Below are 13096 nucleotides of genomic sequence, written 5' to 3'. Positions count from 1 at the left end.
AGAGAAGAACCATGAGTTTGGTTCAGGAACCTGAAAACTCCCCAAAGGGAAACAATACAAACCCTACCGTCCAGATAGCAACAGCCACATCACCACTGTGAGCACATTCCGTGTGTTACCTGCTAATCACATGACCGCCTTACCTAACATCTGCTTTACATTCTGAACAGGACTAGTCTTAGGAGTACACAGCTTATTATTTGGCTGATGTATCTTCCAAATTCTCTCTTACATCAAAAATATTATAATCCAAGGTTTACTATTTAGCTTTAAGATAAAAAGCATTACTTCAGTTACAAATACCTCTGGGATAAGCCATACATGAAGCCGTCAGGCTCTATACCAATGCTGTCCAATAATAAAATAACTTGAGCCACAAATACAAGCTGCATATGTAATTTCCTACTAGACATATAAAAAAAGAATTAAGCTAAACACATAAAATTAATTTTCAATATATTTTATTTAACCTAACATACACTTAAGTTACCATTTTGACAAGTAATATAAAAATCATGAGATATTTTACACATTTTTCCTACTAAATATTTGAAATTCAGTGTATATTTTACACTTACAACACATCTAAATTCAGACTAGCACATTTCACGTACTCAAAAGTACATACGGCCGATGGCCACCATATGGGATAGACGAGCTTTACACTGCTGAAGGAGTTTAAAAGTAGTTCAAAGAGAAACCATCTTAAGAGAACAAGCAAAGGAACAAAAGGGGAATGAATTTACGAATAAGGGTGTTAATTTATGATGCTTGAAAAGGTAAAATCATGACCCTAATACAAATATCAAAGAAGCACATGTCCGAGATTTATTCAACCCATCAATGAAAGAGTCTATCGGGATGAGAAAAACAATTCGTTGCACTTGAGGAGTTGGCTACATTAGGCATTTTAACGAGGGAATGTTAGAATAAGACAGCTAGGCTAGATACAAAATTGTTAATGTCCTACAAGGCCATACACCATAACTTCTGAGGTGATCTCTTCCACCAGACAGAAATTATTTACATCTTGAATGGACAAAAATCTACAAAGTTAATCACTGTTCCTGTAGAACTGTGCAATGGTCCGGTCAATAGAAAATCAATCAAAGGTACAAGCACTGGACTGAAAGCATCTTTTTGGCCTATTTCCAAGTTTAAGATAATTTTTCTGAAAACGGTAACTGGGTGTAAAGAGCGGTGAGAAAGAGGAGAAGCAAAGGACAAGGGGAAGACATTATTTAGCTGAATAAATGCTGGATGACGTGTTGGGGTGCATGTGGGCATGTATGTGTGTCCATATACATGTATATACAGGGAGGTGAACTCACTCATTCACTCAATTGGTGTTTCCTAGGGCTCTGGGGACACACTCTTGAATTCCACTGACAGGAAAGCATGCTACCCACAGTCATGGCCTCTAGCTCTCCACAGAACTGGGGCCATATACAGGCCAGCTCTGGCAGGCTGAGGGCAGAAAAGGCTCAGACCTGGCACTAGCTACAAAGTCAATTTGCCAACAGGTTGTAATGTGCCCACAGCTAGAAGACATCAAATGAGCCAGAGTCCACAAGGGCACCTTGAAAATTACAGAGTGCAACAGAAACCTAAGGCTCTATTATCACTGTTACGGGAGCAAAGGTGTAAAGGCAGGTGCCCTCTGAACATATCAAAGACTTCAGACACTGAGCCTAAGTGTCCACTGATGGATGGATAAAGAAGATGTGGTATTACATACATACATACATACACACAGGCATGCGCCCACATATGTACACATACAATGGAATATTACTCAGCCATAAAAAATGAGACCTTGCCATTTGTGACAAGATAGATGGACCTAGAAGGTATTATGCTAAGTGAAATAAGTCAGTCAGAGAAAGACAAATACCAAATGATTTCACGCTTATGTAGAATCTAAAACACAAATGAACAAACAAACAAAACAGAAACAGACCCATAAATACAGAGAACAAACTGGTGGTTGCTTTCAGAAGGGAGGGAGAGGGGGACGGGCAAAATGGGTAAAAAGGGAGCGGAATAAAATTTAAAAAAATGGAATGAAGAAGTCACGGGGATGAAAGGTACAGCATAGGGAATATAGTCAATGGTATTGCATTGTATAGTGACAGGTGGTAGCTACACTTGGGGCGAGCATAGCACAACATAAAGAGCTGTCCAATAACTGTTGTACACCTGAAACCAATGTAACACTGTGTGTTAACTGGAGCTCAATAAAAAACAATTAAAAAAAGACTTTGGACACTGATGCTGGGGGCACAGTGTGAAGACCTGAGAAGCACACATCTGACACTCCCGCTGATTCCCTGCTCCCTCCTAGTCTTCACCAGCAGAGGTGACCGGCACCTTGCCACCAGCTTACTGATCTGCCCATTACCTTCTCTTTTTCATCCTCTCTGGCCTCTTGCTCTTAGACTCACCTTTCCTCCCCACTAGCTAACTTTGTTTCTAACTGTCATGATGTCCTTCCCATCGTGAATTTTGAACTACTCAGTCTCAAAACTGGAAAGACATATGTCAAACATAGGACTTCCCTTCAAAATTAAGGCTGTTCTAATAAGAACTGTGTGTAATTGCTTACTGTGCATGGGATTTCACTGTCAAGCTCCTGGAACACGGATACCCAGCTGTCCTGATGGGAGACATTCCAGTTGGGATAGTCCACGAAGGTAGCCTGGGCCATGATCTCCTCCTTGTCATTGCAGAGAGTAACAGCAAGGTTTGCCTTTTCCCTGTATAAATGATTAAAACTGCACACATGACTAAGATTACCAAAACGGAGATGAGGAGGTGTCATTTTTTCTCTCTCCTTTGGCTACTGAAGCCCAGCAATCACTGCATAATGTACGAAACCTCTGGAAGAGGTGGGAACAATGTGGCAGCAACTTTGAGAACACAACTTTCAGGAGATGTGGGGCTACTAAGTTTTTATTAAAAATTATATTTCATTACAAAGGTGCTATATTTACACGAAGTGTCCAATACCCTTCCCTTGGAGATTGGCTGGGGAAATTGTTTGACTGTCATCTTCCCTATACTTCCCACATTGTCCATTCCACCGTGTTGACCTAAATATGTGAAGTTAGAGTGGCCAACTGTCCCTGTGCCCTTAGATTGAGAAGGTCCCCAGGATATGGGACCATCAGGGCTACAGGTCCTGAGCAAACCTGGATGAGTTTGTCACCTATGCAAAGCAGTGAAGCTGAGAGTTTAGCCCCACCTCTGTCAGCTGTCTTAACCAATTTCTTCAAACCCTGAGTCCTTATCTCTGGGCTGATGGATTCTTATAGCATGTGAGTATCTATCACCTGATCCAGCTGCAGAAATGGGGACCCTGAGGGTATGGCTTAAGCCAAGGCAACCCAGCAAGTTAAAAAAGACAAGGGTGGAGAGAGAAGCAGGTCTTCCAACTCTTATTCTGGTGGTTGTCCCAACGGGACATCTTGATGTTCCTTCCCAATTGCTTCCCTGTCATGCGGCCTGGCATGCCAGCAAGAGCTCTGACTTAGGGACTGTATATGGTTTACTGCATGGAGAACCATTTGTATAGAAATTGAGATGCCCTTTTCACTTTTTCAGCTGAGTGAAATCTACTGGTATCTTAAGTTGGAGGAAAAAAGATTTAAATGTTCCTTCAAAAAACAAAGGCAGAAGTTACCCATATTCCTTAGTAAGGGGACTAAGAAGATAGCATGTAACTGAAGGAGGAGAAAAGATAATGAAGAGCATAGAGAAAAAGTTCTATATGCTTTCCAGTTTTACTTTCATCATAAAAGTAACAAATCGTGACTGCAGTTGAAAACAGAAAGTACTCACGAGAAGAGAAAAAATGATTGGAAAAGTCATCCTTTGTACCACTTCCCATAGGTAACCAAACAGGGCCAATATTTTGGTGTCTATCTCGCCAGACTTACCTCTTTTTTGAGAATAATTATATAATGAAATGTACTTTGTGTGTTTTTAAAAATGGAATCACATAACCCATACTGTTTGTAGCCTGCTTTTTTTCCACTTGACAACATACCATTTTACTAGAGTCGTTCACCGAAGAGCTGTCTCTCACATACGTGCACTTCCTGTACCTCATTTTTTTCTTCAAATGGTTCACTTTTGGCTTAGATAAGGTGATTTCAATAGGAAATTTACAACATCATCATAAATGGGAAACTGGTATCCCTTGCTATAAACAGAAGATAACCATAAAAATCAAGATACACATTTAGAACAAAACTCGTTCTTGGGTGTATCAAGACAAATCACCGTGGGTACCAGCAGAGGTACAGGCATCTTTGGGAAACACTGTGCTAGGCATGTTGATCTCAGCACCTACAGCCACTGGCCCCCTTCAAAGGAGGTCCACTCTTCAGCCATAAGGGACTTCCTCTGGGTGCACCTGCCACAGGGCTATAGTGGAAAGAAGACAGCAGACTGCCCTCAGGTCCCAAGAATACACTATCCACACAGAGGGCTCATTAGCAAAAGGATGCAGTCCCCCAATCTCTCCATTCTGATTCGCTGAATCTCTGCCCCTCTTCCCACTCCTGTAGTGGCTCTCTCCAGCTCCTGATCCTCTGGGCTCCTCTGCCCCAGGCTCCCAGAGCCATGACCTACTGCTTCACAGTGATAGTCCTCACTCTAATTCAGATGAGAAAATGCCCAGGGCACAGGACCCGGCAATGATGGTGGTGGCGGTGGAGGAGGAAATGGGCAAGAGCTGGGACAAGGCAGCTGCCATCCCCTCAGGGAAACAAAGGGAAATGTGTTCCTGGAATCCCAATTTGAACTTGAAACACATTTATCCATGGGAACCTAGGATGGTGGTTGGGTTCCATAGTACAATTAGCGCAGTACTATACCACACAGACATTATAGATTAAATAGGCTTTTATGGGTTGGCCTGGGAAGCCAGCCATGAATAACGTTGTTTCAATGGGAAAATGCACTTCAAATTCCAAATGGGCTGAGTGCAAGAAAGTAACTTTCGTAGCATTAGCCTTTTGTATGTATAATTTCCACTTCTTATTACCTCTTAACATGAGCCCTCTATGGGACAGATAAAAAATCATTGTAGGAGAAAAGAAGGGAGAGGTGGAAAAAGGTAGAGGGAGAGGCTTGTTTTTAAAAGTTTGATTTAGAATTCTTCTTTGGAATAAGCCAAATCAAAAATACACACACACACATATATATTTCACACAAAATACATGAAAGCTCAAGGATATTATCCAGCAAGCGAAATCAGAGTTCTTTTCATTAAAGTAATGTCTCATTTGTTCACTTGGTTTAGCGAATTTTCCAAGTTCAGCCAGAACTCATTTTACTTAACTACACTTGATGGAAATCTTGGGTGAAACAGTATCCCCATTTTCTGCTTTATTAGGCAGCACAAATGGCACAGATCTGGGTGTTCCCAGAGCCTGTCACAGTTTCCTTCTCCCCACCCCAGCCCCCTGCACTGTGACACGTGCACTTGATGTGGCCAATTCCTTTGGCCCTGTCCCCACTCATCTGCCATGCCCAATCTGCTCATTTTCTCCCCTACCATTTAGCAGGGTTTTTAGGTGAGGTCAGTTGTATTCATTCCTGTATCTGTGACTGAGCCAGCAGGTAATACAATGAAATGCAATAAAACCAGGAAGAAACCACCAGTTTTAGAAATGCTTGTAAAATGGATCTCTGAGCCTTGAGGTTGACCTGCCAAGGGGATGGGAGTTACCTAATAGGAAAAATGAAAGGCTGCATGGGCTGGGTACACACTATGGAAATGTAAATTTACTTTTACTTCTGAAGATATGCTGGTTTCTGAGGTAGGTCACAACCATTTAGTTATTAGGATCCCATTTTAAGATTAAAAAAAAACCTTTCATTACTCCACTCCCACATGGCATACATTATGCTTTCTATATCTGCCAATTCAGAAAATACATAAACACATGAGACGTGTGGATTCGAGGTACCCTGACAGCCACTCCAAGGCTCAGTGGCGGTGTGAAACTCACCTTCAGAAACAACTGGCTGTAAAGAACGTTCAGGTAATTAGTATGTGTCTGTGTACAGGATTTGAGAAAACAGATTTGTGGAAGGTTTTTGAAAAAAAATCTGTAGGAAGGCCCTAGTTGTAACCCCACCCCCACCTCCCATGCCATGCTATGAATACCCCCTAAAAGGATGGGCCCTTAGCAACTGATCACATGGATCACTGGTCATCACATGGACAGCCCAACCATGTCCCCTCCTGCTCAGGCCAACTGTGACACACTTCACCCCAGGAAGGGCAAGTCACAAGTGCACATTTGCTACCAACCTGGGGGTTTATAATTTATTTGTATGCAGGAATTTGTTTGTGTGGTAAAGATTCAAGACCCATTAACATGTACGGTGGCCCTCTGTCACTTGCTTTTCCATCTCAGAGGCAATCACGCCTCCCTTTGTACCATATTCTGTGGCTTGTTGATTTCTTTTAATGATATATATGGAAGAAAATTCCATCATACTCATAAAGCAGTGCCTCATCCTGTTCCATGGCTGCCTGGTTGCTGAGAAAGGAAAGGAAGGAGAATAATAGAAAAGACTGCCTCTATCTGACCCTCATCCCTGCTCCCTTATAGGCAAAACTGGAGGGAAGGAAAAAGTATCTATGAGCAACTCCTAGGAGCTAGGCACTGCCCTATATTTAACAACTATTCTCACTGTCCCACTCATCCTGTAAATTAGGTCTACTGTCCGTTTCACAGATGAGGATGCTAAGGCTTAGGCAGATCATGCAAAATCACATGGCTAGTAGTGGATTTATGCATTAATGTAACAAACATTTCTCGAATACATACCAAGTGCTAAGCTTTTTTCTAGACTCCAGGGACACAGCGGGGAACAGACAAAAATCCCTCCCCTCATGGAGCTGACACTCTAGTGACTGGAGACAGGCCAATTTTCAAAAGACAAAACAAAACAAAAAACCCTAAAATGCATAGAATGTCAGGTGGGGACAAGTGCTATGAAGAAAAATAGGGGAGAAGAGGATGAACCTCTCAGGCATACACAGGTGCGCTTCCAGGAAAAGGCAGCGTTTGAGGTGCAATGGAAACGCCTCTGTAACTGTTGGATAAGGCACACGTACGTGCGGCAGAAAAAATAAAGGAACTCAGTGGAGCTCAAGGGAGATGAGGTCAGAAGGGAAAAGGGTGGGCTCCACACCAGGTCACGGCAGGCATGTGGCAGACCAGTGGAGGGTTTTGAGCAGAGCACAACAGGATCTGGTTGGTGTGAACAGTGTCACTCTCGCTATTATGGTGAGAATAATTTGCTGGGTCTGCAGGGGGGGAGGGCGAGTGCTGGGCAAGGGCTGATGCCAAGGTGGAAGCAGAGACCAGAGAGGGGCTGTTGAAATACTCAAGTGAGAACGCTGGTGCCTCGTACCTCACCTCAGCAGGAGAAGTGAGGTGGAAAGAAGAGACCAGGTTCTGGACGTACTCCGAAGGTAGAAGTGACAGCTTTGCTGGTGTGGGAGGTAAGAGCAAGAGTGAAGGTGACACCAAGGTTTTTGGTCCAAGCAAGTGAAAGGTTGGAGTTGCTAGAGTTACTGAGATGGGGAAAGTATGGACAGAGTAGTTTGGGGGCAGGTGATGATTGTGCTGGTTGTGAAGTACCTACCAGGTACCCAAGGGGTGACATCCAACAAGAAGCTGGATAAATGGAACACTACATCAAAAGCTAATGATGTACTGTATGGTGACTAACATACCATAATACAAAATAAATTTAAAAAAGCTGGATAAATGAATTTGGAATCTAAGAGATTCCATCAACAATGTTACCTGTTTTTCACATTTAAATCATAAATTCACCCAGAATTGTTTTTTTTCCCTTTTCTTTTTTTTTTTTTCCTCTCTCCAGCTTTGGTATTCTTCTGGTTCAGTATGACGTGCTTAGCTGTGGATTTCTCTGTGCATTTATCCTGTTTGGGTTTCGCTGAGTTTTCCAGATCTACGAATTGGTGTTTTCAACAATCCTGGAGAGTTGTCAGCCATGATCTCTTCAAGTATTGCCTCTTCTACTTCCCGTTGTTCCCTCCAAAAGTCTGATTAGACCTAACTGCAACTGTTAACCGTTCCATTCTTACTTTTTGCCTCTCTTTGTGCTGAATTCTGGATAATTCATTGGTATCAGTCCCCCAGTTTGCTACTTGCTACTTCTGTCTTCAACTGTGTCTGTTATGATGTTTAATTCATTCAATGAGCTTTTGACTATATTTTCATTTCTGGATGGTTTATTTGGCTTTTTTTCCAAATCTCATTATTCACTTTTATGGTCTATTTCAATGTATCTTTTCACTGTAGACATAGTAAGCAGTTATTTTCCATTCTTTGACGACATCCGAAGTCTTTGAGGGTCTGATTCTGCTTTATACTTTTGGTTGTTGGTTCTCCCTAATGGTGCATGTTTCCTTATATAGTTGTGATTTTTGACTGTAAGTGCATATAGCTTAGAACTCTATCTGGGTGCATTATTTGAAGTCTGAGTTGAACCTCCATCCTTCAGACCTGATTTGGGTTATTTCAGCCAGTTTCCTGGACACACTACTAATCTGCGACCACTTTTAATCAAATTCTCCACTTTATTTGCTTTATTCAGTCTACTGGTAAACAAACATAGCTTTTGTCTGAAAATGCACTCATTATTTAGGAAGTTTTGAAGCTTTTTGGGGCCACACAGATAATCAGCATGGACCTTAAATCAACACATGCTTTCAAATTCTTAAAGGCTTTATCCCCCTTCATTCCATGCTGAGGTTGAAAAGGCTACTTTCCTTACTGTCCTGGCTTCAGCAGTGGGTTTATGTCTCATTCATCCTTACAATGAGCAACCCAGTTTTATACAAAAGGATCTAATACTTCCCTCCTTAGGTGGAGGGAGTATTTATTTTCTGTTTTTTGCAAAGCTGTCAAAATAGAAGCAAGAGGTTTCTAGAATGTAGCAAAAATCCTCAAGGAGAAGGTGGCACTGGTTCCTGCTGTTTTCCTAAAGTTTCTGATTTCATTTTGATAATGTTCTCTACACAATACTTAACTTTTGTGTTCGTGTGTGTGTGTCGACATGTTGTTTCCATCCAGAGGACATCATTATGGTGCTTAATCCACCATAATGCCAAAAAATGGAATCGTTTCATTGATATACACATTTTTAAAGCATTTTTTACATGTTGCCCTGCTGGTCTCCCACAAAATTGTGAACATTTGCATTACACTCATCAGTGCGATAATCAGAAAATACAAATTTTAATGTCTTAGACTGGCCTTAGTTTAAACATTTCAATTATATTTAATATGAAGCTTTATAAAACCCAAAATACTAAGCTATCTTTTATCTTTTTCAATAAAAATAATAAGGAACAGATTATAGAATGTTTACATTCTAGCGTCAAAAAAAAACAGGAAAAAAATCTATGCATATTTTGAAGTTTAGAAGATCATTTTAATAGCAATGGTTAAGAGAGCAAATCTGGGCTTTGTCACTTACTAACTGCTTGACCTTGGGCAGGCCTGCATTTTCTTATCTGTAAAATGGACAAGATAGTGGCTACCTCAGAGTTGTAAATAAGATAATACTAGTAAAGCACAGCACCCGACAGAAAATAAATGCTCGAAACTAGCAGCAGATATTTCTAACTTATCCCAAGTGACTCTACTAGTGGGTGGGCAGTTGAGATTTGAACTCAAGTTTGCCTGAATCCAAACCCATGAGAAACCCTCTCAATTTGCAGGTTGTTATGAGACTTAGAGATTGGTTGTTCCTGGAGATCAATCTGCTCCGCAGGACAGATTTTCTTGCTGTCCATTTCCTCACCATAAAGCCCTATAAGATAAGGAATGGGATCCCTTCCTTGTGTGTAATGAAATTGATAAACAGCCTTTTTTCAGGTGGCCAGGAAGATGGCGGACATTCAGACTGAACGTTCCTGTCAAAGGCAACCAACCATCTTCCAAAATAAGAAGAACGTCCTACTTGGAGAAAATGGCAAGAAGCAGCTCCCACCATACTACAAAAACATCGGTCTGGGCTCCATAGAGGGCACCTACACTGACAGCCTCTTTACTGGTAATGTCTCCATCTGAGGGTGGATGCTGCCTGGTGTGGTGACGAAGATGAAGATGCAGAGAACCACTGTCACCTGCGGAGACTACCTCCACGACATCCAAAGGTACAACTGCTTTGAGAAACGCCCCAAAAACAGATCTGCGCACCTGTACCCCTGCTTCAGGTGAACACAGAATGTCCAGATTGGCGACACTGTCAGTGGGCAAGTGCTAGCCCTTGAGCAAGACTGTGTGCTTCAATGTGCTCAAAGTCATGAAGGCCGCTGGCACCAAGAAGCAATTCCAGAAGTTCTGAGACTAGACATCTGCCCATACACCCCTGAAGAAAGTAATTTTTCCAGTTAAAAAAAAATTGATAAACATTCTTGGCTTACTTAGCTACATACTTACAGAAGATAGATGACATTAAGCCTTCCAAACAGCTTCTGGGTAAATTTTCTAATGAGGTTTTTGATACAATAAATATCCTGTGCTTCTGTTCTTCGGCAATGAACCACTTCTGCCTTTCCTCTTGGAGAAGTGAGCACTGACATTTTTTATCCTGTCCCAAAAAAAGAGAAAACAGTCCACCGTTAATCTGAGATGACAAGCCGGTCTGGTTAAAGTACTTACAAAATCAGACATTAATTCAATTTCCATATGGTCAGACTGAACATGGTATTTGAGTGCTGGTGAGACACATTTTCCCCTGGGGGGGGGGCGGCTGTGACGACTGTCATCTCAAACTAGCCACATGTTTCTCTCCAGAAGAATGATGTTTCTGAGAATTGGCCCATCTAGAAATTTCTGCAACTGTACTCTTTGTTCCCAACAAAGCTGCTTTACTATTCTAACAATAGAATTGAAAAACACTGAAAGGAGTTATTTACTGATTCAGAATCCTTTTCATTTAATTGGCCACCATGGCATGTGGTCAAGAGTTATAGGGGAAATACTGGCAGCTTCTACCCATGTTCCAAATAGAGTTCACCAAACTAGAGCCCTGAAAAGCAACAGTACTGAGAGGTGTTTTGAGACAAAAAAAAGTTCTGTGGTCAATTAAGTGTAGGAAATGCTGTTTATGATGGCCTTACTGAGGGCCCACCATGCCCATTAAAGTCTTTGAGAAGTTTCATAATAAAGTACCTCCTCTCTTTGTATAACCCAGCTTTTCCCACACCCTTTCTAAGGAGAGTTTTTAATGACAGCGACAGTGGAGAGTCTAAAGACACTTTGGGGAATGCTGCTGACAGGAACAGCAGGCCACAAACTGATTTCAATCTCTCTCTTAATGTCTTAATATATGTGTGTGTCTTTCTATTTCCCTCCTCCCTCTGTCCCTCATTCCTTCCTGTTTCTTCTTTTCCTTTTTCCTTGGGATAATCATTTTATTATGTATTAGCCAGTATACTCAAAACAGGCACATTAATTTTCACCACCGTACTGACCCTAGGAACAATATGGACCATTTCCAGCACCCTGGAACACTGTCTCATGGCACCCCCCAGTTCATTAACCTATTCAAATGTAACCACGATTCTGACTTCTATCACATAGACAATCTTTGCTAAATTTTGGAATATCACATAAGTGGAATTACATAGTGCTTATGGTTTTCTTCCAAAACACAATATTATATCATTTGGCTTTTTGTTGTTATCGTTGTTGTTTTGATACATCCTTGTATAATTTTCAGTGTACCAAAGAACTTGAGCACGTCAGGGGTCTGAGACAGCACTGGACCAAGCTCCTCCTTTGTCAGATGAGCAAACTGAGGCCCATGAAGTGAAGTGACTTGCCTCAGGACACCGACATTTGATCAGAAACTGAACCTTGGGCATGTCCTTCTAGTCCAACCCCCTGACACTCCCCTTGTTGAAGTAGCCTGCAGGCTGCCTCTGTGAGTAAGGGTCCCCTGCTCTCGCAGTCCACTGGTTTCACATTAACTGCAATTTAACTGCTCTTAACCATCAACACTTGGATGTTAAGGGTGCAAGGTGTGGGGTCATGCAGGGGGACTTAGAAAGATGGCAGGTGGCAGCCAAGAATCATCACCCGGTGGTGGTCTCCTTGATGAAGCCACCCTCTACTTCTGCAGGCCTCCATTAGCATTTGCCAAGCAGATCCAGCTCTTGCGGATGCCCTACATTGTCCAAGCTCACAGAAACTGAAAGGAGGAGCCCAAAATGCCAATTTTTCATTTACAATGGGAAAGTCAACAGCCAGACAGTCCAGATGTTTCTGCAACCCAGACAGTTAACAAACAAGTCATGTAGGCTAAATACAAGTCTGACTTCCTCTCCTTTGATAGAACAAGGTGTGCTATGTGGCCACTGCCTTACAGCCTTGGTGTCAGGGTAACTGAGGTGAACTGGGGAGCGCATGTACTCTCAACTCCAGCCTTGTGCTGTCCTGTGAAAATGTAAGCTCAGACTGGCAGATCTTCACATTCTGCAAAGGAAGAAAATCTTCATATTTATAATAACATCTCCAAAATCAGAAATAGTGGCTCAAAATTTTCTTCACACTCTGAAGATGTAAATAAGCAAACATTTCTTTAAGCTGATTTAACCTCCACACCTGCCATGGCAAAGCCATTGAGGCACTCTCTCTTTACAGAGTAACTAACTGCATGGCTATGAAAGCCTGGCTATCAGAAGGCAGTTTACACGGGGCCATGGCCAGGAACACAGGCTATGGAATCAGAGTACCAGGGATGAGACCCAGTTTCTTGCCCCTGTTAGCTGTGCAACCTTGAGCTAGTTACTTAAACTCTTGGTGCCTCAGTTTTCTCATCTGTAAATTAGAGATAATATGCATACTGTAAAAGGTTTTGTAAATGAGTTGTTATACGTAAAACACTAAAAGCTGTGTTTGACGTGTGTTCAGTAAATATTGAGCACGGAAGTTTCTCAGGATTCAAAATAGTGGACATCAAGAAGTCACTCGAAGCTCCTGAGGTCTGGGGGAACTTCATCTACTGCAGAGATGCCAAGCCAAGG

The 13096-nt window shown here is 41.9% G+C and overlaps 1 protein-coding gene and 1 pseudogene across 5 annotated transcripts in view; one reads left to right on the top strand and one right to left on the bottom strand.

Moving 5' to 3' along the window:
- Positions 1–13096, bottom strand: part of CFAP61 (cilia and flagella associated protein 61) — a 293467-nt gene that overhangs the window by 275823 nt on the left and 4548 nt on the right. For 3 of the 5 annotated variants that reach the window (XM_011225478.3, XM_034641778.1, XM_034641779.1), the window contains exons 2-3: positions 10506–10656; positions 2606–2756 (exon numbers count right to left, since the gene is read on the bottom strand). In XM_011225478.3, coding sequence (XP_011223780.1) covers positions 2606–2756; positions 10506–10648 — 294 coding nt within the window. In that variant the 5' untranslated portion in view covers positions 10649–10656. Of the gene's footprint in view, positions 1–2605; positions 2757–10505; positions 10657–13096 lie in introns of those variants that run through there. The other 2 variants (XM_034641780.1, XM_034641781.1) reach the window with 1 other exon arrangement.
- Positions 9882–10493, top strand: LOC100471438 (annotated as a pseudogene).

The sequence above is a fragment of the Ailuropoda melanoleuca genome, chromosome 13, assembly GCF_002007445.2.
Source record: "Ailuropoda melanoleuca isolate Jingjing chromosome 13, ASM200744v2, whole genome shotgun sequence".
Taxonomy (NCBI): Eukaryota; Metazoa; Chordata; class Mammalia; order Carnivora; family Ursidae; genus Ailuropoda; species Ailuropoda melanoleuca.
The sequence above is the reverse complement of the archived record's forward strand: the minus strand, read 5'-3'. Positions and strand labels throughout refer to the sequence as shown.